Consider the following 24201-nt stretch of genomic DNA (forward strand, 5'->3'; position numbering starts at 1 on the left):
GGCCGTGGGCGGTGCGCTCTCCCGGCCACCACCGTCCCCAGGGAGAGGTTCACCGGTTTATTGTTAACGGGCTTCAGAAATAGGTAAAAATAACATAAGGACACTAAGTATACACCACTCACACTCACACTCACATACATACGGTCTGTGCCCAATTCTAAGAGCCCCTTTAAACGGCTGTTTTACAGATAGAAAGACGGAGGCTCAGGGACGCTCTGGCCTGCTGGCTATGCTGGGAAGTGGGGGGGGGGGGTCCCAGGCCACATCCTCTGTGGGGAACGCAGGCTGCTCCAGCCCCATCACGCAGCGGCCTCTACTGTGTCCCTCCACTGTGTCCCTCCACCGTGTCCCTCCACCGTGTCCCTCCACCGTGTCCCTCCACTGTGTCCCTCTACGGGGCTTTCTGATGCCCAAGAGCTCCTCCTCCGTCTGCAGCGCCCTTGCCCACCCGGCAGCCGAGACGCCGGCACCATGACAAGGGTGGCCCGCTGTGCCGAGTGAGGCCGGGGACCGTGAGCGGCCACTGCAGAGACGAACTCGGGCGTTCTCTCTGGACGCCAGGATGGCGCAGCTGCTCAGGGGCGCAGGCAGTTACCTGTGGACTCGAGGTGCCCGACCGGGGCTCGATGGCCAGCCCCAGGGTGATGCCGCCAGCCAAGGCCTTCCTGAGGCTCTCCTTGACCTCGGTCAGCTCCAGCTCCAGGCTGACACGCTCCGACTCCTTCTGCCTGCACTCCTCTTCCAGCGCCTTCAGCTTCTCCTCCAGGACCAGCTGCATCTTCCTGCCTGGGAGCCAGAGGACCCGGGGCTGCACCGCAACGCACGGCGGAGCTCGGGGCCTGCAGGGGGCGCTGCGGGGCGCTGCCGTGCGCACCGCACTCAGGGGCACCTGGGAGGAACCGGGCCTCCTCCCGACACCTGCCTTCTATGCAGCTGGAAGGACAGGGACCGGCTGCAGGAGGCCTTGCAGCCCACAGGTGGGCCTCACGTGCTCATTGAAAACGTGACCCTTCCACAGTATGGCTTCCAAGGCTGCTGCTGACCTGGGAGGTCTGGAAACTTTCTGCTCCGGTTCTCCGGCTACCCCCTCAAGCTGCCGGACCTGCCCCTCAGCCACGCCCAGCCTCCTGCCCTACAGAGCATGGCTGCAGCACCGTCACCGTCACCAGACGGCAGCGGGTGACAGCGACACAGCACGGCAGGGAGGCGCCCACAGGGCAGCTGAGAACACTGTCCTGATGGCTGAACTGGCTGTGCATGCAGCCCTGGTCAAGCGCGGCACGGGACACGGCTTCTCACTCACCCTCCGCACCGTCCCCGTCCGCTCCCGTCCAGGCCTCTCACTTGGCATGTGACACCCCCCCCCCCCAGGTGGCCTTACACTAGGGGCCACTTCCCACCACCTCCTAGGACTCATCCGGACCTGCTCGGCCAACACCCGGCTCCCGGTCCTTACACCCCAGAAGCACGTCCTTCCACATAACCACGTGGGCAGGTGGGCAGGGAGTCGGACTCTGTGTGAACACACACCAGCTCCTCCCCGCATGCTGAGCTACCCCGAGGCCGGCGTCTCCCCTCCGGACCTTCCAGTCTCCGCACCCGGGCGGGCAGCACCGAGACCCGGAGTCAGCAGCAGCCTGCACCGGAGGCGTGCCTGGAGCAGTTCCACCCCGAGCCAGGACCCACATCCCCGGCCTTGCGGCAAGGCCAAGCCTGGTCCAGACACAGCTCCAGGCCGACTGCTCCCTGTGACTGCTTTACCCTCATGTCCTCTCTGGGCTTGTTCTCAGGAAGCCGGCCTCACCCCTGTTCTTCCAACCTGGACGCTGCTGGCTCTCAGCTGTCCCTTCTCAGGGAATGCATGGCTCCTTGCAACTGTGCGGAGACCTCTGACCTGGGCTTCTGAATTTAACCCATCCCTGTGGCCTGTCCTCCTGCTGAGGAACCCAACTACCTCATCCAGGCTCCGCACTGGGAGCCTGGAAACCCGGGCCCTCGGGCTACAGGGCCTATGCGTCAGGACCACCCCCGCCGTCAGCACCGGAGGCCGGACAGCTCCCCGCACAGGCCTGGAGGCCTCCTACCCCGGCCCCTGCCCTGCGCTGACCAGCAAGCAACGCTTCTGGAGCCCGAGAGTAGTGTGCGGGACTCCGGAGTCGCTAGCCGGTGAGCAAGGCCAGCGGGCAGGGGGCCCAGACGTGCCCGTACCAGCATTCGCCTCGACGGCCGCCCGCAGGTCCCTCCGCTCCTTCCGCAGCTGCGCCAGCCTGGCCCGCAGGGCGTCCCTCCGCCACAGCAACTCCTCCTCCTTGCTCTGCAGCCGCTTGGCGTCGGCCTCCACCCGGTTCTTGCCGTATTTGTACTGATCGGCATCTGAAAGACGACGTCAGCGGCGGGCAGCCAGGGTTAGCCGAGCAGACAGGATGCCGGCCGCACAGCCCACGCCGCCAGCCCGCTCGTCAGGACAAACTCACGGCTACAGTCCTTATTCTGTTCATTCAGCTCGAGAAAGAACGAGACCGGTTTGAACTAGTTCAAATTACCCAATATTCTTTGAAGCAAATCACGAAGGTAGAATACTAAGACGCCCCTGTAACCCTCTTCCCTCCCAGCAGGCGAGGTCGCTGACAGCGAACACCTCTCACTGAGGAGGGGAGGCCATCAGCGCCAGACGGTCTCTGAACTGGGGCGTTCTCCGTCCTTTCAAAGCGCTTCACTAACGCAGTCACATCTGATCCTGTGGGTGTTTTGCCGGCCCGGGGGCGGCTGTGTCCCCTGCACGAGAGGCACCTGGCATGGAGCAAGCACGCAGGAACATCGTCCGGTGAACGCCCGAACAGTGAGGAAGTGGAGAGGCCGCCCAGGTGGGGCCTGGGGCCTGACTGCCTAGGTCTGGACTGCAGCTCGTCACCTGCAGCTGCGTGACCCTGAACCAGGCACCTGATCTCTCTGTGCCTCGGTGCCCTGTCTATGAAATGGGGATGATTCAGGGGTTGGTGCGAGGGCTGAGCTCATGTTTATAAAGCACTCAGCGCACACGCGGGATGAGCACGGCATCAAATCAAACGCGTGAGTGAGGAGGGAACGGTCAGGGAAACTCGGGTCCAGCCAGAGCCACACACTGGCCAGCAGCACACCACCCGCTGACCCGGGCCCTCCCCTCTGCCACGCCGGTCTTTAACAACAGTATTTTAGAAAAGTCTCATTGGAAAAACGCACTAAAGAGAGGAAAAGACAGAGAGGCCAACCGGAATGACCCAGGGGGACCCTTTTCCAAACCTCCACTGTCCCCATTTTCTTCTAACATTCAACCACTCAGACCTGACTCCCGCTCAGAGGACCTCAGACTTCCTGAGCTTCCGTTACCTCACGTCCCACATGGCCGGAGTGCTTGTGTGCACGTCCGACCCCCTCACTGGAGTGGACACCGCTGTGGCAGAGTGCGCGTCATGCAGAAGAGGAAAGGCAGGGGACAGAGAGGTGGCCGTGGATGTCTCCCTGGGCCCCGGCTTCTCCAGTTCTAGGGCAGACGCAGTGAGGCCTCCCTCGCGGGTTTGTTTTTTAATCTGACATTTGTACCTAAAACTGTCCCTGGCAGCTCTAATCACTGTCAGTAATGACACCGTCCCGCAGGGCTCTGTCCACTCTGAGGCCACGGTGAGCTGGGAACATCTCGCCTAAACGCTGAATTCACCAGTTCTGCGATACAAGCCACCGTCACCGCAATGAGAGGCCACACGGTGGAGGCAGGCACGGAGCCCCCCTTCCCCACTCAGCGGTCCCCTCACTAGAAACCAGCGGGGCACGGAGAGGAGCCTGAGGGGGTCGCAGCACGAGTGGACCAAGCTGACACCGGCAAACGCGGGCCTCGCTCTCCAGGGCGCAGGGTCAGGACGCGTCTGGCACACCCAGCAAAGTCTAAACTCCAGCCACTTGTTTCTAAAAATAAGACGCTTCCCCAACAAACCCTAAATGTCCCCGTCTTTTGTCCTCACGCAATAGACCCCGTACAGTGATAATGCAACTGGCTGAATTCAGCAAAAACACAGAATGCGATTATTTTGCGCATCTGTCACCATGGGATGTCACCGCGGTTAATAAAAGTTCCTCTAGATGGGCTCCTAAAATAAAGGAATAAACTGCCTAGGAAATAAAGCCAGCTGGTGACTGAGAGACTGTTGTGGGACTTGGGTCTCGCACAGGATGTGACCCTCCCGCCCCCCCCCCCCCCGTGACCACTGCTAGCATTTTAAGTGGTGACAAACACACCGACTGCGGGACAGGAATGAGGTCCCAGAGACAGATGGTCAAACAAGTTACGATGAGGTTTGGCCCAACTGGCCTCCACCCATCATGTGAAGAACAGACCAGTGTCCTTGGGGCAAAGGAGCCACTAGCACAGAGCAGTTCCGAGGCCGGCCCACGAGACGGCCACCCCGTGTGCCCTCAGATCTGACGCTCCTCTCAGTGCACGTGGCTCAGCTGGTCGGCAGGCGCAGAGGGTACCAGTGGGAGAGCCTGGCCTCGTCCTCAGTCACATGGACCCTGGTCTGCCGGCTCCATGGAGCCAGGATCAGAAACTACAGGCGCGACTTCCCAAGCGACCCGATCACACTCACCGCCGTTCGAGTCCTGGTCCCACCTGCCTTCTGGAAACCCTCCCCGGAGCCAGACCCCAGGAGAGCTGGGGCTAGTGAGTACGAGGGCTGCGCCCCGGCCACCTGCAGGTCTGCTGTGCCCTCGGTCAGGCTCGGCACCCTGGCAACCACTGCTCTTAGCTCCACAGCCTGGTGACAAGCAGAGGTGCCCAGCATCGCCAGGGCCCAAGAAACACAGACGTGTGTGACCGTGTAACCTGGAGACTGGGGAGGGGGCTGCTGCCTGGGAGCGCGAGTATCCCACTCGAGTCTGGCTCTCTGCTCGGCCTGAACACCTGGCCCTCGCCGCGGCTCTCTCGCACCAGCTGTGAGCCCCGGGGAAGCCACTGCTCGCTCAGGGACCTTCCCACATCTGCACCAGGGGCAGACTGCGGCCACGGGCAGACTGAGGCTCCTGCCCTGCGGGCGGCTCTGAGAACTGGGCAGGAGAGACGGCACGAGCCCACCAGGCATGACAAGGACTGTGTGTCACTGTGAATCAGGCTCCTCACAAACTCATCTCTCTCGAGTGCTTTGAGGTCCATGATGACCTGGGTTATTTCATCACGGAAACCACAGTAGCCACTCATCTACATCCAACACACGGAAGCCAACTTGAGAGTGTTATGTGACTTGACCAAAGTCACAGTCACCAACAGATAGATCAGGGACACCAACTGAGGTCCCCTGACCCAAAGCTCAGGGGCGGGCAGCAGGACCTGCCCCTGCAGTTGCTGTGACTCAGAGGTCAGAGTCAGGCAACCACGCCTGACCTGTGGTGGCGCAGTGGATAGAGCGTCAACCTGGAACGCTGAGGTCGCCAGTTCAAAACCCTGGGCTTGCCCAGTCAAGGCACATATGGGAGTTGATGCTTCCTGCTCCTCCCCCCTTCTCTCTCTCTCTCTCTCTCTCTCTCTCTCCCCCCCTGTCCCCTCTCCAAAATGAATAAATAAAATCTTAAAAAAAAAGAGGCGGCCAGCTTGGACCTCCTTCTGCACACGACACGCACACGCTGGGTCAGAGAGCGGCACCCTCCTCCTCCCGGGGTCCCACACGCGGCTCCCTCTCCGGAGAGCGGGACCCTCCTCCTCCCGGGGGTCCCACACGCGCTCCCTCTCCAGAGAGCGGCACCCTCCTCCCCTCCTCCTCCCGGGGGTCCCACACGCGCTCCCTCTCCAGAGAGCGGCACCCTCCTCCTCCCGGGGTCCCACATGCGCTCCCTCTCCGGAGAGCGGCACCCTCCTCCCCTCCTCCTCCCGGGGTCCCACACGCGCTCCCTCTCCAGATAGCGGCACCCTCCTCCTCCCGGGGTCCCACACGCGCTCCCTCTCCAGAGAGCGGCACCCTCCTCCTCCCGGGGGTCCCACACGCGGCTCCCTCTCCAGAGAGCGGCACCCTCCTCCTCCCGGGGGTCCCACACGCGCTCCCTCTCCAGAGAGCGGCACCCTCCTCCCCTCCTCCTCCCGGGGGTCCCACACGCGGCTCCCTCTCCAGAGAGCGGCACCCTCCTCCTCCCGGGGGTCCCACACGCGCTCCCTCTCAGGAGAGCGGCACACTCCTCCTCCCGGGGGTCCCACACGCGGCTCCCTCTCCAGAGAGTGGCACCCTCCTCCCCTCCTCCTCCTGGGGGTCCCACACGCGGCTCCCTCTCCAGAGAGCGGCACCCTCCTCCTCCCCTCCTCCTCCCGGGGGTCCCACATGCGCTCCCTCTCCGGAGAGCGGCACCCTCCTCCCCTCCTCCTCCCGGGGGTCCCACACGCGGCTCCCTCTCCGGAGAGCGGCACCCTCCTCCCCTCCTCCTCCCGGGGGTCCCACACGCGGCTCCCTCTCCAGAGAGCGGCACCCTCCTCCTCCCGGGGGTCCCACACGCGGCTCCCTCTCCAGAGAGCGGCACTCTCCTCCTCCCGGGGGTCCCACACGCGGCTCCCTCTCCAGAGAGCGGCACCCTCCTCCTCCTGGGGGTCCCACACGCGGCTCCCTCTCCAGAGAGCGGCACCCTCCTCCTCCCGGGGGTCCCACACGCGGCTCCCTCTCCGGAGAGCGGGAGGGGAAGCCTGTCCAGCCCCCACTCTGCAGACAGGCCGCCCAGCAGACGCAAGGAGTGAGCAGGGTACTTACTTGAAGGTGTGCGCTTCACGCCGGGGGCCGAATCCGGTCTCTTCTGCTGACCACTCAGAGTCTTGCCTTTTCCTGGGACCCCATTGGAGGCAACCGGGGGCTTTTTACCCTTCAACTGTTGAAATGAACACAGAATGTTAAAAATACGTAAATGACCGAGAACCCCTCTTCTGTTTTCTTTCTGCTTTGCAGGACATATTCCCATCTGAGTCTTTAACTTCCTGTTCTGCAGGACAGAGTTCCCGTCCGAGTCTTTAAGTACTATCTAGTACGGATCGAAAATGTGAGGGTGGCAGGCAGCAGGAAGCCAGTCTGGTTTATGCACGCTGGACGGCAGGGAGGTCCCCGGCCTGGCTGAGAGGTCCTAGCGCTGAGGGACTCAGGCTGCCCACAGAGGGACAGCAGTAAAGCCGCACACTTCCACGGGAGACGTCAGTGCCGCAGAGGCGCTGGCATGGGCGAGTGCTGAGGGCCAGGCTGAGACTGCGGGAGCCCCTTCCCGGAGATGCACAGCTTCCTTTGGGCGGGGTGCACCCTGGGGTGCAGCCTGACCCTGCAGCTAAGTCCTGCTGAAGCGCATCCACGCTGACTGGTCTCCTAACGAGACAAATGACCACGCTGTGATTCACCGGCAGGGTCTCAGGAGGGAGGAGGCACAGGATAGAGAAACAGTCTGGACCGAATTTTGACCAACCACAGGGTTTTAAAAACTTCGACCGCGTCCCTACTTCTTGGGTGGTTGCAGGCCAACAAATGCTGTGTTTTGCTAAAGTGATGGACGTGTCTGTGGTCAGTGTTGAGGAACGCAGATGATGGCAAAGGTGAAGTCTGGATGTCCACCCCGTGTTCTGCCGCTGCGCTCACCTCCTGCTGCAGGGGGCGGGGGTGCTGGCTTAACCCGGCCCCGGCGCTCAGACGCTGAGGGAGTCCCTGACACCCCGAGCCTCCGCTCAGTAACCTACAGACCTCTGACATCAGCACTCAAAGACGCTGGGGGGTTTGTACTCATTATGGAGAAACGCCGTAGCCCTCTGAATAACCCTGTCTGTGGCATAAGGTCCATAAGCAGTTCCTCCACAGGGCCCGCCTGTCCTCGCTGCTTAATGGAAACACATTCATAAACGTGCAGCTCGAGAATCTTCTGTTCTACTGTCCCTGCTCCCTTTCAAACTGCTGCCTTTCGTTGACATAATTCACAGAACTCACTGGGAAACTGCCCACGTGGGGAAGAGGACAGCAGGGAAAGAGCTCACAGCGTGCACGGTCAGGAACACGGAGCCGGCCCTGGGCGGCCCGACGCGGACGGCATTCACCAGTCCCAGCTGCCGTCTGCAGGCTGACCTGCTACAAGCTGGCAGCCTTGCCCACTGGGGGGGAGGACCAGGACTCGGGGAAGGTTCGGGGCACGAGGAGAGGGGTGCTGTACCTGAGAGCCGAGCCCGAGAGATGCCCTCCCCACAGAAGAGGTGTTAGTGAGAGACTGAGCGGAAGGCAGCCCGCAGGAGGTGGGGTGTTTGTAATGGTTACAGGGCAGTTTGTCAGTGGGTGGCCTAGTGGCCTTCCTGTCGGCAGGCGGGTAGCGTGCAAAGATTTTCGGAGACGGCAAGTTATCGTACAGGACTGCGTTATCATAGAGCACCTCTTCTCCCAGGCCGCCGCCGCAGGGAGCAGGGCCGGCATCGGGGTCCCACTGCAACACACACAGCGCGTGGTTAGTGCCCCGCCCGCCCCCGACACGCCCACCCCGCCATCGGCCGGAGACACATGCTCCGCAGACCCTTCCTGCTTCCGCGAGGTGGGCCAGAACTGATCGGACACTTTTGTCGTTCAAGACCCACATCTCGGGACATCTCGGGAACCCCTGATCCGGAAAGCAGAGCCACATGCTGTCAGGGAAGGAATGCCAGACAAGGACAGAGGGACACAGGGACCTGGGGACATGGGGACAGGGCCCGGGCCCTGCCGAGCAAACTTGCTGAGACCCCAGCAAGGCGCTTTATTTTACAGTAACCGCTGTGTTCTAGATCTTGTCCTGGGTGCTGTACATCCTGACTCCTCTAGCGCTCACAGGGTCTCACGCAGTGGGAGGGGCTTGTGCAGTGGGAGGAGCTCGTGCAGTGGGAGGAGCTCACGCAGTGGGAGGGGCTCGCGGGTTGGGGGAGGCAACTCTGCGCCTTCCCCCCCCCTCCCGTGTATGCCACATGGCCCGCCATCGGACCCCCGCCCAGTGCGACGGGCGCAGCCCGCTCCGTGCCTGAACCTTGTTGTGGCTGATTAAAATGCCACCGCCAAAGCACGGTGGCGAAAGAAAAGAAGTTGCCACAGAAAACAGGACGTTTCCACGTAGAACTGACATGATGGCATTATTTCAGCAAAAAAAAAAAAAAAAAAAGCCTTCCATAAAGGACTAAAATAGCTGCAGGCCGTTTTAGAACACGGCCATTAAAGGACACATGAAGCCCCAACACCCACAACCCTGGCCGCTCGGAGCCTCTTCAGTTCTAAAGGTCTCGATAGATAAATTGCTTTGCGTTTACAAAAGGAGAGATAAATTAATTTCTAGATTATGCTCATTTTACCCTCTTTCACATCCTTGCAGAGTTTCGTTCTACCAGACTGTGATTACAGCTTTTGTCGTAAAAATAGAAAAGGTGTCTGATTTCATAGCAGGAGCGCTCTCAGCTGCCGGCAACCACGTCGGCGTGTCTATTTCTGGGCGGCTGGGGCCCTGGCTCTGAGCTAAGAATAACGGCCCATGCAGATAACGCTGGGCGTGAGCGCTGCAGGATGACGCTCGAGCCTACTTCTGTCCAGGTCGTTCGAATGGTCCACACCAGACTGTCACTTCCCTGACACACCAAGGGCCTGAGTCACACGGGGGACTCAGAGACCGCACAGCAGTGTCTACATTAGCACGTGTGGGTGCCAGGAGGTTCACTTTCATCTTGTGTGAGGCTAAGAACTACTGGAGACGAAAACACTGCTAAAAAGCAAGGTTTTGGGTCAAAAGCAGGAACTTTATGAACAGAGAACAGCAGCCGTGCAGAAAGCGACGAGCTGGCCGCAGGGCCCGGTGTGTGAGGAACGGAGCGAGGACAGGCCTGTGCGCCCAGGAGCCCCCCCCCCCCCCGCCGCGGGCCAGGAGCTGCGCCCACACCCCGGCCCTGGTGCGGCCCGCGAAGCAGCGGGTGCCAGGTGCACAGCCCAGCGGAGCAGCAGCCCCACTTCCGGAGCAGACTGGTCTGTGAGGGACCTAAGGGGAGCCCATCCCGGGCCGGGCCTGGCCTGACCCACACAGTGACCAGAACGATGGGGACAGGCTGGGGGCTGGATGTGTGGCTGGGCAGGTCCGCGGGTCCCTGGCCACTCCCACCCTGACGTCCATGTGGAAGGTGTGCCCCGGAGAAAGCCTGAGGACAGGGGCAGGAAGGGGCCTTCAGTGGGAGACTTGGTGGGGGACACAGAGCTGAGGTGGCTGGGTGGGGGACGCAGAGCTGAGGTGGCTGGGTGGGGGATGCAGAGCTGAGGTGGCTGGGTGGGGGACACAGAGCTGAGGTGACTGGGTGGGGGACACAGAGCTGAGGTGGCCGTCCCGAGAGGCTGGCAGCTGCACGGAGCAAATGGGGCAGGAGCGCCAGGGCCCCCTGGGCAGTGGCACGGGGTCTAGGACGAGGCTCCAGGGCTGCCGGCTCAGAGCCTCCCCACTCTGGTCAGGGTCACGGCGGGCCTTCCCTGGTGGGGGGCTTGCACGGGCCTCTTCACAGGGGGCAGGGCAGGCACTGGGAGCCGCTCGACCCTGGAGACCCCGTGGTCACGGCAGTGGTGGTGGGAATGGGGGGCAAGGAGACTGGCAGGACTGGATGCTTCCTTATCGGGGGACAGGACACGTCTGCCGCCACAGGCCGCCCGGACCCAGGCAGGACTCCGTCTGATGGGGCGGGCTCACACCCTCCCCCACCCCCCCACGGAGCCTGAGGGGCCCCTTGACCTGCACCTAGACAGGGCCCTGTGGGCTGCCCTTCCCGGTGTCTTCCCCACGCCCACTCACCTGGGAGGCCCTTTGGGGACAAGGCACCCACTGTGTTTTCAGTCCTGAGCACAGAGCCCGGCACTCAGGAGGTCAGGGAGGAGGAGGGCGTGACAGGGCAGGAGGAGGAAGGTGGGGGGGGGGCTTTGTGAGGCACCCTGGGCAGGCTGCTCCCGCAGGGACCCCGCAGGCCTGCTGGGGGTGGGGCTGACGGAGGGAGTCCCGTGACCCACACCCTGGAGCGCTGACCCCCCACTGTCTGCAGGGAGGCAGTGGTGTCCCGGCTCCTGCCTTGCCAAGTGTGGGAGTTATGATGGACGACAGGGAGCTGATCGACAACACCCCTCAAATACTGGGAAGAGGACGGGTGAGCAAAACAGTGAGAAACAATCTAAAATACCTTCTAAGGTTGAAAACACTGTAATAAACGTACCCTGTGCCTGCCTTTGAGGGTTACGCTACATAGATGCCAACGAAAACCCACCAAACAGGGAGACAAGGGGCAGGGTGGTTTCCGTGGGCCCCTCCCAGGAGAGGGGTGGGCCCAGGACACAGGCCCACTGCCTGCCTGAGAAGATGCCAACAAACAGCTGTAGATGAGCAAGGAGGAGACATGCAAAAAACGCTTCCTGGTGAGCTCTGCTAATTCTGCATCAGACACAAAATACTGGAACACATCAAAAATCTCCACAGACACTGGATGTTAGCTTTAAAACAAAGCTGCACTATTCACAGGGACACACGCACACAGCACTGGGGCCTGGGGCCTGGGGTCGGTCCAGCAGGAGGGAAGGGGTCCTGAGCTTGCAGCATGACCAACCCTCTATATAATATTTCCTTCTCTCCCCTCCCCTCCCCTCCCCTCCTCTCCTCTCCCCTACTTCCCTTCTCTTCCCTCCCTTCTCCTCCCTCCCTTCTCTTCCCTCCCTTCTCCTCCCTCCCTTCTCTTCCCTCCCTTCTCCTCCCTCCCTTCTCTTCCCTCCCTTCTCCTCCCTCCCTTCTCTTCCCTCCCTTCTCCTCCCTCCCTTCTCTTCCCTCCCTTCTCCTCCCGTCCTTCCTTCCCTTTTTTTCCTTCCTTTCCTTCTTTCTTGTGGGGATTCCTTAGCATTTTTATCCCACTGGGAAGCAGGAATTCACTGAGAACTCATACTGTATCACATTTGACTTATCCAAGTTATACACCCTAACTTGCTCCCCCAAGTCGGTATCAGGGTGTGCCAGGATGTGTGCACGCTGACCCTCACTGCTGAATGAGAAGCTGGTGCGGTGCTCAACGCCCTGCATGTTTGAAAGCAGATTAGAATGAGCAGTGAGACACAAGGACAGGAGAGACAGGTGGGGTTTCACCCTACGTGGACGGAAACCGGGGATCCCCCACACCAGACGACGGCGAGCACACCACGCTTGCCCAGGGCACGCTCACTCACCGAGCCGTTGACGCAGGGCACGTCGTCGTAGTGCAGCGCCGTCCCGCTGGGGTGGGCGTAGCCGTTGGGGGTGCCCCCGAGATACGGGTTGGTGGAGATGCCACGCCTGTTCATGAAGCTGAAAGACAGGGCGTGAGGTGAGTCCCACACTGATCAGCCATGCGGCACAAGCACAGACCAGGTGTTCGGGGACGTGTCAGAGGCTGTGGGGGTCGGGCCGGGGTCTCAGAGCCGGGAGGTGCTGCAGCCACTGGGCCCCACGCCTCACCAACAGAACAGGTAGCACCACCCTGCACGACTGGGACACAGGCTGGTCACAACACAAGCTGGACACAGGAAGCAGTGCCGGGGACCCCACTTCTATCACTGGCCCCTGAGCACTGCCTGCTTTTGTAAATAAAGTTCTACCGGGATCCAGCCTTGGCCCTTCATATAGGTGCCACCTGTGCCCGTCTCGTGACCCTGTCATCTAAGCCAGAGACAGAACTAGCTGCTGTCTGGCCTGTTCTGGGGAAGCGTGTGACCCCTCAGCTCGAGTCCTCCGTGGCTACTCAGTGCCACCAGCTCTGACCGCTCCCCTTGCCCTCTGCCCCCCATGCGGGGCCGCCTGAGCGCCCTCAAACCATGGCCTCCTCTGCTCAGAGCATGTCCAAGGCCCTGCGGCAGCCCGGGCGGCTGGGTGTGGCCTCTGGGCCCCGGACGGGCCCAGCCAGGCTCCCTGACGGCCACCTCTCAGCACGGGCTCCTGCCCGGGGCTCGTCCCCTCCACCCGGCGACCCTCTCCCAGAGCCCCCTGCTTCCAGAAGAGCCCTCGCCGAGGACCCACAGAATCGCACCCTCCGCCTTCCTGTCCTGTTTCTTCCCTGCCCGGCGCTGGTCACCACGCCTGCTCGTCACCCCCAGAAGAGCACCCACGTCTCAGTGTTAGGACAGGGGCCTGAGGAAGGGGCTCAAGAGAATCCCGTGAGACAACACGGGAGGGCTGACTCGTGAAGCCACGATTGCTGTAAAACGCCCACAGCGGGGAAAAATAACCTGGGCAGCATTTCCTCCCGATCGAGCTAACTACAGTCTGGGCTTCTGTTTTGTTTTGCTTTTGTGACAGAGACAGAGAGAGATTTAGAGAGAGGGACAGATAGGGGCAGACAGGAAGGGAGAGAGATGAGAAGCATCAATTCTTCGTTGTGGCTCCTTAGTTGTTCACTGATTGCTTTCTCATATGTGCCTTGACTGGGGGGCTACAGCAGACCAGGTGACCCCTTGCTCGAGCCAGCGACCTTAGGCTCAACCCAGTGACCTTGGGCTTCAAGCCAGCAACCTTTGGGCTCAGGCCAGTGACCATGGGGTCATATCTATGATCCCATGCTCAAGCCAGGGACCCCGGGCTCAAGCCAGGGACCCCGGGCTCAAGCCAGCACCTCGGGGTTTTGAACCTGGGTCCTCTTGAGACCCTGGCTGACACTCCATCCACTGCGCCACCACCTGGTCAGGCAACAGTCTGGAATTTCTAAAAAAGGTTTTGTTTTCCAATTTTATTTCCTTGTGGGACCTTACATTTCTATGGTAACAAGATGGATAAAAAGGGGAGTGGATGAGAAAAGTGGGTGGAACTGGGGGGAGTGAGACGGCCTCCCCGACAGAGGCCCCCAGGGCGGCAGGAAGGCTCTCGGGGTGCACTCCTGCCCTCTGCTGGCAGAACACAATGTGCACGGCCAGCCCGCCCTCAACACAGTCCTCTCTCCTCCATAAAGTAGCTCCTCCTTGCTTCTTCCTGATAAAACAGGTGTACAATCATTCTGCATTTAGAATACATAAAAGCATATGTAGAAAAAAGAAAAAGTACAATGAGGACAGAAAATTTTAAACAGCTGAGAGTTCTGAGATGTCAGACTGCTGCCGGATCAGTATATATTTAAGGCTTTCCCATTTGAATGTCTTGTTGGAGGACACTGGGGGCAAGGCAGTGTATCCACATTTTGTCTGTGAAAGGTCGTCACGGGCACGAACGAAAACCCCACCGGGTCCCTCCCCGTGCCCGAACACTGCACAGGGAGCACGGTTACGCGCCCTGTCACGTGTAGTCCCCTGGTGGGTGGAGTCCCTCACAGCAGGGACTGTGCCCTGCGTGGTGTGTGCCTCTGCCTGTTGGCATTGCACCCAGCACTCACACTGGTGGGCAGAGGCCAGGATGGAGTGGGGACCATGAGGGCAGGACAGGAGCTTACCCACGTGAAAGAGACCACAGCGGGCGCTCTGACTCGGGGACAGGAGGCTGAGATGGCACAAACATGGGGCGCCGTGGCTGGAAGAGATCTTACCCTTGTCCCACAGTCTTGGGGCCCTGGAGAGGTATCCTGGCGAAGCTGTCCCAGACTGATTCATTCCATCTAGGCTACTTGCCCCAGGGGTCCCACAGCGGCCTGACCCCCACTCTGGGCCGGGGGCCTCTTTACCTAGCCCCAGAATATCCTGGCCAAGCACTACATAAGGGTTCATTCTACATCTTTACAGGGAAGGTCATGACTCCGGAGCTTCCACAAGGACGCCGCCATGAATCCGGCACTGCCTGCAACTCCAGGTGTGTGGCGCCCTGCGCCTGCCCCACGGACACCGGTGGTGCCACAGCACAGAGGGGACAGCTCCTCACTGCCACTGGGAACACGGAGCAGACTGCCTGCAAGCATCCCACGTGCTCCGGGAGTCTGTGGACCATGCTCCAATAACTGCAGCTGTTATCTTTGTCATCAATACGTTAAAAAAGCCTGACCAGGCGGTGGTGCAGTGGCTAGAGCATCGGACTGGGATGCAGAGGACCCAGGTTCGAGACCCCGAGGTCACCAGCTTGAGCACAGGCTCATCTGGTTTGAGCAAAAAGCTCACCAGCTTGGACCAAGCTCGCTGGCTCGAGCAAGGGGTTACTCGGTCTGCTGTAGCCCTCCAGTCAAGGCACATATGAGAAATCAATCAATGAACAACTAAGGTGTTGCAATGAAAAACTAATAATTGATGCTTCTCATCTCTTTCCGTTCCTGTCTGTCCCTATCTATCCCTCTCTCTGACTCTTTCTCTGTCTCTGTAAGAAAAAAAAAGTTAAAAAAAATCATGGTTCAAAGAATGCTTTTGAATTTGACAGCCTTTTTTTGGGGAAAAAAATATCACAATTTGGACTTTAAAAGTACGTGATTGATGGCTTTGAAAACTGAGTCCTGGCCCTGGCTGGTTTGCTCAGTGGTAGAGCATCGGCCTGGCGTATGGATGTCCCAGGTTCAACACCCGGTTAGGGCACACAAGAGAAGTGACCATCTGTTTCTCTACCACTGCCCCCTCCCCCTCTCCCACAGCCATGGCTCATTTGAGTAAGTTGGCCCCAGGCGCTGAGGAAGGCACCATGGGCTCACCTCAGATACTAAAATGGCTTGGTTGCTGAGCAATGGAGCAAAGGCCCCAGATGGACAGAGCATCGCCCCACAGGGGGCTTGTCGGGTAGAACCTGGTCGGGGCACATGCAGGAATCTGTCTCTCTGCCTCCGCCTCTCACAAGAGAGAAAGAAAAGAAAGAAAGGAAAGGAAAGGAAAGAAAGGAAAGGAAAGGAAAGGAAAGAAAGGAAAGGAAAGGAAAGGAAGAAAAAGAAAATTCAATCCTCACTACAACAATATGCAGAATCATTTCTGATTCATACCACTCTTCCCTTCACACAGGGGTCAGCAAAGTACAGGCCACAAGCACTGTCCGGCCCACTACTTATATCTACAAATAAAGTTTTATTAAAACCCAGGCGTGCCATTTGCTGATATATCATCTGTGGCTGCAACCACAGAGCTGAGTGGTTACAATGGGAAAATTTGGCCCACAAAGGCAGAAATATTTACTATCTTGCCTTTTACAGAAAAAGTTTGCCAACCCTATTCTAACAGACAACACAGAGACTGTAAAGCAATACTTCACCAACATCTGGATTAATACAAAAGACAGAGCCTTTAGCTGTTTGTCCCCAGAGGCTATACACTCACAGAAAAAGGAAAAAGTCAGAAGGTAAACGGCAATGCCCGGTCTCACCAGAGGCGCGGGATCTCACCAGAAGGTTTGCTTGGCCGTCTGAATGACGTTCGCGGACATCTCCACATCTATGTAGTCGTAGTGCAGAGCCCCAGGGTCAGTCGAGGACCCCGTCTCCGCCAGCAAGATCCCGATCCACCGGCCCATGTCCTCAGAAGAAGAGGCCTGTCGCGGTGAAGTGGAGAAAGGGGCACTTGATTTGATTAACAATAAAGACTTTTAACACGTTTGTAAGTGTGTCAGCACAGGGGCCACAGAGCAGGAGAGGCAGCGGACCTGTCTGAGTTGTGGGACCGCCGCTGCGTCCACACCAGGCCTGGAAGCTGGGGGTTATCCAATGACCGGCCCAGGTTAATGAGACCCCAAGGTCCTAAGTGCCTTCCAGTTACCTGAGTGGAAGGCACTATACTGTAGGACATGGAAATTAATGTGACTGCCTTCTTAATTTGCAAGTCTGAAATACACACTTAACATTGAGTTCATTAAATCTTTAAGTCATTCTTGTTACGTGATTTATAAAATCAATTATATTACCATTAGAATGGTATACGAAATGTCTATATATATTTGATTAATCAAACGTGTGCATAATGTTTACATTATTTAGCAAACATTAAGCTATCACATGTATAACTTAACTGAATGTCAAAGACAAAATAACCACGAAACCACTCTCAGAGCTCTGCTAACATGGGATGTGTGTGGTCCCTGGTCATGTCTGTCTGACTTCAGGGCTGGGCGGGGGGCGGTGATGGAACAGGAGGGGTCTGAGCCAGAGCCGCGTCTGCTGTGCCCAGCGCTGGGCGGCGCGGGGCTCCTCAGCAAGCCCTCCTGCCATCCTGCCCTCCTGCCCTCCCTCAGACGACAGGCATGACATCTCCCTGTCCCGCGGCACCAACGCGCCCATTCCTGCGCCCTGTCCTGTCCTCGGGCCGCTCTCAGACCCCCTGCACGGTGTTACAGCGAGGACATAGCCCCCCGTTTACATTCTCAGCTCCTTCCCACTGCCCCCCGCCCCCTGCAGGAGTCAGCCACAGACATCTGACCCCGCACAGACAGGGAAGCCCAGAGGGAAGGAAGACCAGGCTGTGATCCCAGTCTGTGGCCGCACTGGGACTGGGACCCCCAGGCCTGGCCTCCTTTCTGAGGGACCCCATGCTGCAGAGTCAGACCACGGGACCTGCTGTCCCCCGGCTGGCCTCCTTTCTGAGGGACCCCATGCTGCAGAGTCAGACCACGGGACCTGCTGACCCCCCGGCTGGCCTTCTTTCTGAGGGACCCCATGCTGCAGAGTCAGACCACGGGACCTGCTGTCCCCCCGGCTGGCCCTGGGCCCTGGGGGAGGAAGACCTGTTCTGTCCATCATCTGTGTCCCCCCAAAGAGTAGTTTCCACAGAAATGGTCTCTGAAACAAACTCCTTTCTCCTGTCGAGACCTCGGAGGCTGCCCGTCTGGGTCCCCTTCCTCTCGGTCACAGCCAGGCTGTGTCCTCCGCCGACCAGCATCACGGCAGTCAGTCAGAACCCAGTCCCACCTCTGACCCGTGGGAACATCTCCACCGCCCCCCGACCCTCAGGCTGTGGGCCGCACGGCACACACATCTGTGGTGCCATGGAGACGCAGCGCTCTGGACCCGTGCAGACACGGACACACGTGTCTGCGTGCCCACCTCTGCATCTCGAAGGGGGGAAAGGCCTGACTTAATACTGGGTAAAAAAAGACAGATGAAAAATAAAAATGAAAACTTCCAACAATGAAAGTTTTATGTAGGTTGCTAAGAAATTCATTTTAATTGCCTGTTTCCGCTTCAGTGAACATGTTCCAGAAAGGCAGCCAAAAATACCGTGCCCGCACCACCGGGCTCCCGACAGCCCAGGTCCCTGTCCACAGCGCGGACTGCACTTGTGGGGGCGGGTCAGGGACATGGCGCCCCCAGGAAGGCCATGTGGGTGCAGGGGGGTCAGGGACACGGGGCCTCCAGGAAGACCATGTGGGGGGGGCGGGTCAGGGACACGGGGCCTCCAGGAAGACCATGTGGGGGGGGGCGGGTCAGGGACACGGGGCCTCCAGGAAGGCCATGTGGGGGCAGGTCAGGGACACGGGGCCTCCAGGAAGACCATGTGGGGGCAGGTCAGGGACACGGGGCCTCCAGGAAGGCCATGTGGGGGGGGCGGGTCAGGGACACGGGGCCTCCAGGAAGACCATGTGGGGGGGCAGGTCAGGGACACGGGGCCTCCAGGAAGACCATGTGGGTGCAGGGGGGTCAGGGACACGGGGCCTCCAGGAAGACCATGTGGGGGGGGGCGGGTCAGGGACACGGGGCCTCCAGGAAGACCATGTGGGGGGGGCGGGTCAGGGACACGGGGCCTCCAGGAAGACCATGTGGGGGGGGCGGGTCAGGGACACGGGGCCTCCAGGAAGACCATGTGGGGGGGGCGGGTCAGGGACATGGCGCCTCCAGGAAGACCATGTGGGGGGGGGCGGGTCAGGGACACGGGGCCTCCAGGAAGACCATGTGGGGGGGGCAGGTCAGGGACACGGGGCCTCCAGGAAGACCATGTGGGGGGGGCAGGTCAGGGACACGGGGCCTCCAGGAAGACCATGTGGGGGGGGCGGGTCAGGGACACGGGGCCTCCAGGAAGACCATGTGGGGGGGGGCAGGTCAGGGACACGGGGCCTCCAGGAAGACCATGTGGGGGCGGGGGGGGTTGTTCTACTGGAAATATTAAAGCACGTTGTTTTCTGGCCTTTTTTTTTTTTTGTATTTTTCTGAAGCCGGAAATGGGGAGGCAGTCAGACAGACTCCCGCATTCACCTGACTGGGATCCACCCAGCACGCCCACCAGGGTGCGATGCTCTGCCCATCCGGGGCGTCGCTCTGTCACGACCAGAGCCACTCTAGCGCCTGGGGCAGAGGCCAAGGAGCCATCCCCAGCGCCCAGGCCATCTTTGCTCCAATGGAGCCTTGGCTACGGGAGGGGAGGAGAGAGACAGAGAGGAAGGAGAGGGGGAGGAGTGGAGAAGCAGATGAGCGCCTCTCCTGTGTGCCCTGGCCGGGAATTGAACCCGGGACTTCCGCACGCCAGGCCGACGCTCTACCACTGGTTTTCTGGCCTCTTGAAGCAAGCAGTCCATGCTGCAGAACTGGACTGAATTTCCACGCAAACACGCACAGAGAGGAAATGAAACCAGGTGGTAATTCGGCAGACGAGTCTGATTCACGTGACTTACCAGAGTCACAGTCCCCTCAGAAAGGGGAGGCCGCAGAAGAGGAAAAGCAGAGGCAAACCAGAGAGGAAAAGAGAGGAAAGGACGTGAATAGAAACACAAGCCCCGTCAGCCCGCAGGGCGCGGGGCCTGGGGACAGGTGGGGGGCGGGTCCTAGACGGGGGTCGGCCTACCTCCAGCACAGCTACCTCCTGGCCGTTGCGAAGCAGGCGGAAGGTCAGGGGGTGTTTGGAGTCCAGCCCCGGGATCACCTCGCAGCCGCGGAGAGGGATGGAGACGATGTGGGTCTTCAGGTCGGTCCTGTCCTTGTGCAGAACGAGCTTGTTGTCCTTGACCCGGCACCAGCGCTCCCGCCAGCGGTTGTTGGACAGCACGTTCAGATGGCCTGCAAGGACACGGCGCCCAGCGCTCAGCTCCCGGGAGACGGCGGCCACGCCCAGCGCTCAGCTCCCGGGAGACGGCGGCCACACCCAGCGCTCAGCTCCCGGGAGACGGCGGCGCACCGTGCTCAGCTCCCGGGAGACGGCGGCCACGCACCCACGCTGCATCTCCTTACAGAAGCCGGGACGGTGACGTGCACTGCTTAGGTGCCGGAACAGCCACGTGGCTGATTCCAAACAAGCTCTGGGCCTTCGCGAGACGGCAGAGGCCCTTCCCAGAAGACCCTTGTTGAACGTGGTGTGCAGCATGTGCTAAGAACCGGTCCCCAGATGGTTACCGCTTCTGTGGGGACCGGAGTGCACCCAGAGAATGTCAGCGGTCACTAGGCCTTTGGTGTCTGGAAGTGAGGACATGATGGCCATCTTCAAACAGCTGAAGAGACACCCAGAGAAGGGTTTAGACTCGTCTGTGCAGCAGCAAAGAACACAAGCAGAGCAATAGCCGGAGGAAGGCAGACTTTGGTTCACATGAGAAAACCATCTCACAAGGAAAGCTCCCAAGAAGGAGGAGGCCTTGGGGGGCAGGCTCCCCGGCACTGGAGGTATTCCAGTAGATGAGGGAACAGCCTTGACATGAGGTCCCTATCAGAGGCCGAGATGTCCTCGGTGACCTCATCCTCCGTGGCCACCGCTGGATGGAGGCTTCCACCTGGGTGGCTGTGGCTTCTGACCACTCCAACGTGAGTCAATTTCTGCCCCCTTTCCTTCAAGATTTAGGAAGTGAGTTAAATAGCATAAAAAGTGCAGGTCAGAAAGGCAGGAAAGGAAGGACCCCTCGTGTCACGCTCGCAATGCGCACGTGGGCACACCGCGCACACACAGGGCACACACACAGGGCACACACACGGGGCGCACACACGGGGCACACACAGGGCACACACAGGACACATACACAGGGTGCACACAGGGCACACACACAGGACACACACAGGACACATACACAGGGCGCACACACAGGGCGCACACACAGGACACATACACAGGGCGCACACAGGGCACATACACGGGGCGCACACACGGGACACACACACGGGACGCACACACAGGGCACACACAGGACACACACGGGGCACACACACAGAACGCACACACAGAACACACACACAGAACACATACGTGCTTTTTGATCCCCAGCTTTGGAAAGGCTTTTCCAAGAGGGGTGTGGAGGATGCTTTTTGCTTCTTTCATGTTCTGAGTCTCAAACACTTCATCAGCGATGGATACGTGCGATGAAGGCAGAAAGCCGTAACAAAACAAAACGCCGGAACACACAGGCACGTGGTGGGGCCCAGCACGGAGCTTAGATACCCCGTGTAAGTATCTGCTCAATGAGTTTACTAAGTGAACACTCGGAGAGTTTAGGTTTCCTTCTGGCTACACGTGACATCGGCCCTACATGCCCTCAACCAAAGGGCACGTGTGTTTTCTGGAGCTGAGGCTTCTGCGTGGGACGTGCGTTGCTGTCTGACAAGAGACAGTCGAGGGACAGGCCTGGCGGGCGGTGCCTGGGACCCAAAGTTCCTCGTGCTGTGCACATGCGGGTGGGGGGACCACAGGGAGCAGGGGCGAGGCTGGACAAGGCACAGCCTCAGGAAGGAAGCTCCTTCCCTGTCAGGTGCCAATCGGGTTCCAGGCCGCCAGCAAAGCCCACGGGAAGTTCTCCTGAGCATTCAAGACGGCAGATAAAGAGCCACTATCTTGTACACAGTGTGATTTTCTTCTGTCAGACACTGTTTGTAAACAACACACTTCTGATACGTTTGTTCTTTTAAAAAAGGAAAGCTTGCCTGACCTGTGGTGGCGCAGTGGATAAAGCATCGACCTGGAAATGCTGAGGTCGCTGGTTCGAAACCCTGGGCTTGCCTGGTCAAGGCACATATGGGAGTTGATGCTTCCAGCTCCTCCCCCCTTCTCTCTCTCTGTCTCTCCTCTCTCTGTCTCTCTGTCTCTCCCTCTCCTCTCTAAAATGAATAAAAAACAAACAAACAAAAAAAAGTGTATTTATAAAAAATAAAAAAAAAGGAAAGCTCTACTTAAAAACCCAAGATCAAGCATTGGCCCAGCATATGGAGGTCCTGGGTTCGATTCCCAGTCACGGTACACAGAAGCGCCCATCTGCTTCTCCACCCCTCCCCCTCTCCTTCCTCTCTGTCTCTCTCTTCCCCTCCTGCAGCCAAGGCTCCATTGGAGCAGAGTTGGCCCAGGCACTGAGGATGGCTCCATGGCCTCTGCCTCAGGCACTAGAATGGCTCTGTTCGCAACAGAGCATCGCCCCCTGGTGGGCATGCCGGGTGGATCCTGATCAGACGCATGCGGGAGTCTGTCTGACTGCATCCCCGTTTCCAACTTCAGAAAAATACAAAAAATAACAAAAACAAAACTGTAACATAGGAACATCTGAGTGGAGGCTACTGGACTATGCAATGGCCAAGTTGGGCATATCCCTGAGCAACGAATCATGCCAAAAGCCCACTCTCCTGACTTGTGTGAAGTGACTGCCAACCGCACCCATCGTCAGTGTTCTGTGAGTGTGGATGACACAGAGGCTTGGGCACTGGCCACACCACAGCACAGACAAGACAGCACTGGGATGGGGCTCAGAGGAGGTGTGCGCGGCTTCCTGACCACAGCTGAGCTGATACAGCGTCCATCATCGGGGCTGGGAAGCACCGGAGAACGCCCGCATGCACGTCCCAGGCGCCTTGCCCGCGCGCCAGGGCACGGAGCTGCCCTGCTGGGGCCAGACCCCACGCCACAGGCCCCAGGGAGGAACACGGCCGTGCAGAGGCAGTGACCGCGCGTTCAGCTCCGCCATCACTGCTCCCGGGCTGGAGGCACTGGCCGGTCAGAGCGGTCCGTCCCGGTCACAGCCGCACACGCCACATCCTGACCAGCGGTGGCCGCTCAGAAAACACGTGCAGAGGAGACACTGCTACGGGAGGCGGTCTGTCGGTCAGACTGGGTTGGGACTTCAATTTGGGACATGGAGCGTCCTAAGGAAGTCTGGTTGTATTACTTCGGCCGAGGGAAGGAGTTGATCTCTATTCCTTAAGTGCCTGGCCACATTGACACCCCGTCCCTCGCGGCCGGTAGCCCTTGCACACATTCCAGTTTAAAAACGCTTAAAGGGTTCAGGAAACCCTCCTGGGATCAAAGAGAGACGTTGCTTTCCATCTTGAAAGAACCTGAGGATTATCTCAAACCCTGAAACGTCTATTATTAATAAGCGGTAAAAACGTAAAAACAGGTCTTCAGCTCCAATGCTTGCGAGCCTGCTTCCCAAAAGCCCAAGTGAACGGGGCGCGACGCCGCGGAACAGGGCGGGGGCGGCCCCCCAGGGAGGGACGCGCATGCTCGCTGGGGTCGGCGCGGCCTTACCGCACGTGGGCACGTCTTCCTCCGCGGAGGACGTCTGCTCGTCGGTGGACGGCTTCTTCTTTCCCAAACCCATGATCTTGGTGATTTTTTTCCCGGTGACTTTAGATACGGTTCCCTTGCCCTCTGATTTGGAACTTTTTTTCCTCTTAACTGTCAAGAAGAATGACAACAAAAAAAAGCACGTTTCGTCATAGACCGTACATTGGAAAAACATTAAAGCGTAAGGAGAGCCCATTTCCTTTCCCCCCAATTTTACTTATCGAGCGCCCGTTCTGCGCCAGCCACTGGAGACGTGGTTGACGCCAAAGGAATACTATGCAGTAAGTCTACGAACAGGGGCCGTGACACACAACTAAGCCTCAGGTGTGCAGCGCTCGCTGGGGACAACGGAAGCCCCTGTGGGGACTCGGCTCACACCAGCGCGGCAACGGTCGGATGCTAATTCACCCAAAGTCGTGCTGCACGCAGTGATCATACACAGACGTGCAGAATTCACCTTGAAAGCAGAGAGGGGAGTTTGAGAGTCATTTCCTGTGGCTCTGGCCACACGGGGTCTGGACAGTTTCCACGTCCAGCCGAGAGCCTAACGTGGAGGAGCTGCTGCCTGAGCACAGGATGTCCTCCCGGCAGCCAGCAATCTGTCTGAGTCACGACAGGGCTGGGATAAAGGGACCATTCTGGAAATCTCTCAGCTGCCAGTTGCCAAGGGTGAGCCGCAAGAATGAAAGGTAAGGGAGGGGGGTCAAGATGCGTTTAACTAGTCACTTCCTGCAGGAGCTATGTATTTACTGAGTGTCTGCTTTATACAAGCACCAGGCCAGGCAAAACAATGTCTGAACCAAGGTCACCTTTCCAAAGGATAAAAGGCTGCTCTTGATAAAAAACAAAC

The 24201-nt window shown here is 59.2% G+C and overlaps 1 protein-coding gene across 4 annotated transcripts in view; it reads right to left on the bottom strand.

The window, feature by feature from the left end:
- AFAP1 (actin filament associated protein 1) overlaps nt 1-24201 on the bottom strand; it is a 118672-nt gene that overhangs the window by 6004 nt on the left and 88467 nt on the right. For 3 of the 4 annotated variants that reach the window (XM_066279101.1, XM_066279100.1, XM_066279102.1), the window contains 8 exons: nt 23313-23462; nt 19668-19879; nt 16286-16431; nt 12210-12327; nt 8182-8445; nt 6756-6870; nt 2209-2373; nt 596-786 (listed from right to left, as the gene is read on the bottom strand). In XM_066279101.1, the coding sequence (XP_066135198.1) occupies nt 596-786; nt 2209-2373; nt 6756-6870; nt 8182-8445; nt 12210-12327; nt 16286-16431; nt 19668-19879; nt 23313-23462 (1361 nt within the window). The remainder of the gene's footprint in view (nt 1-595; nt 787-2208; nt 2374-6755; nt 6871-8181; nt 8446-12209; nt 12328-16285; nt 16432-19667; nt 19880-23312; nt 23463-24201) is intronic. The other variant, XM_066279103.1, reaches the window with a different exon arrangement.

This window comes from Saccopteryx bilineata, chromosome 5 (genome assembly GCF_036850765.1).
Source record: "Saccopteryx bilineata isolate mSacBil1 chromosome 5, mSacBil1_pri_phased_curated, whole genome shotgun sequence".
In the NCBI taxonomy this organism is placed as follows: domain Eukaryota; kingdom Metazoa; phylum Chordata; class Mammalia; order Chiroptera; family Emballonuridae; genus Saccopteryx; species Saccopteryx bilineata.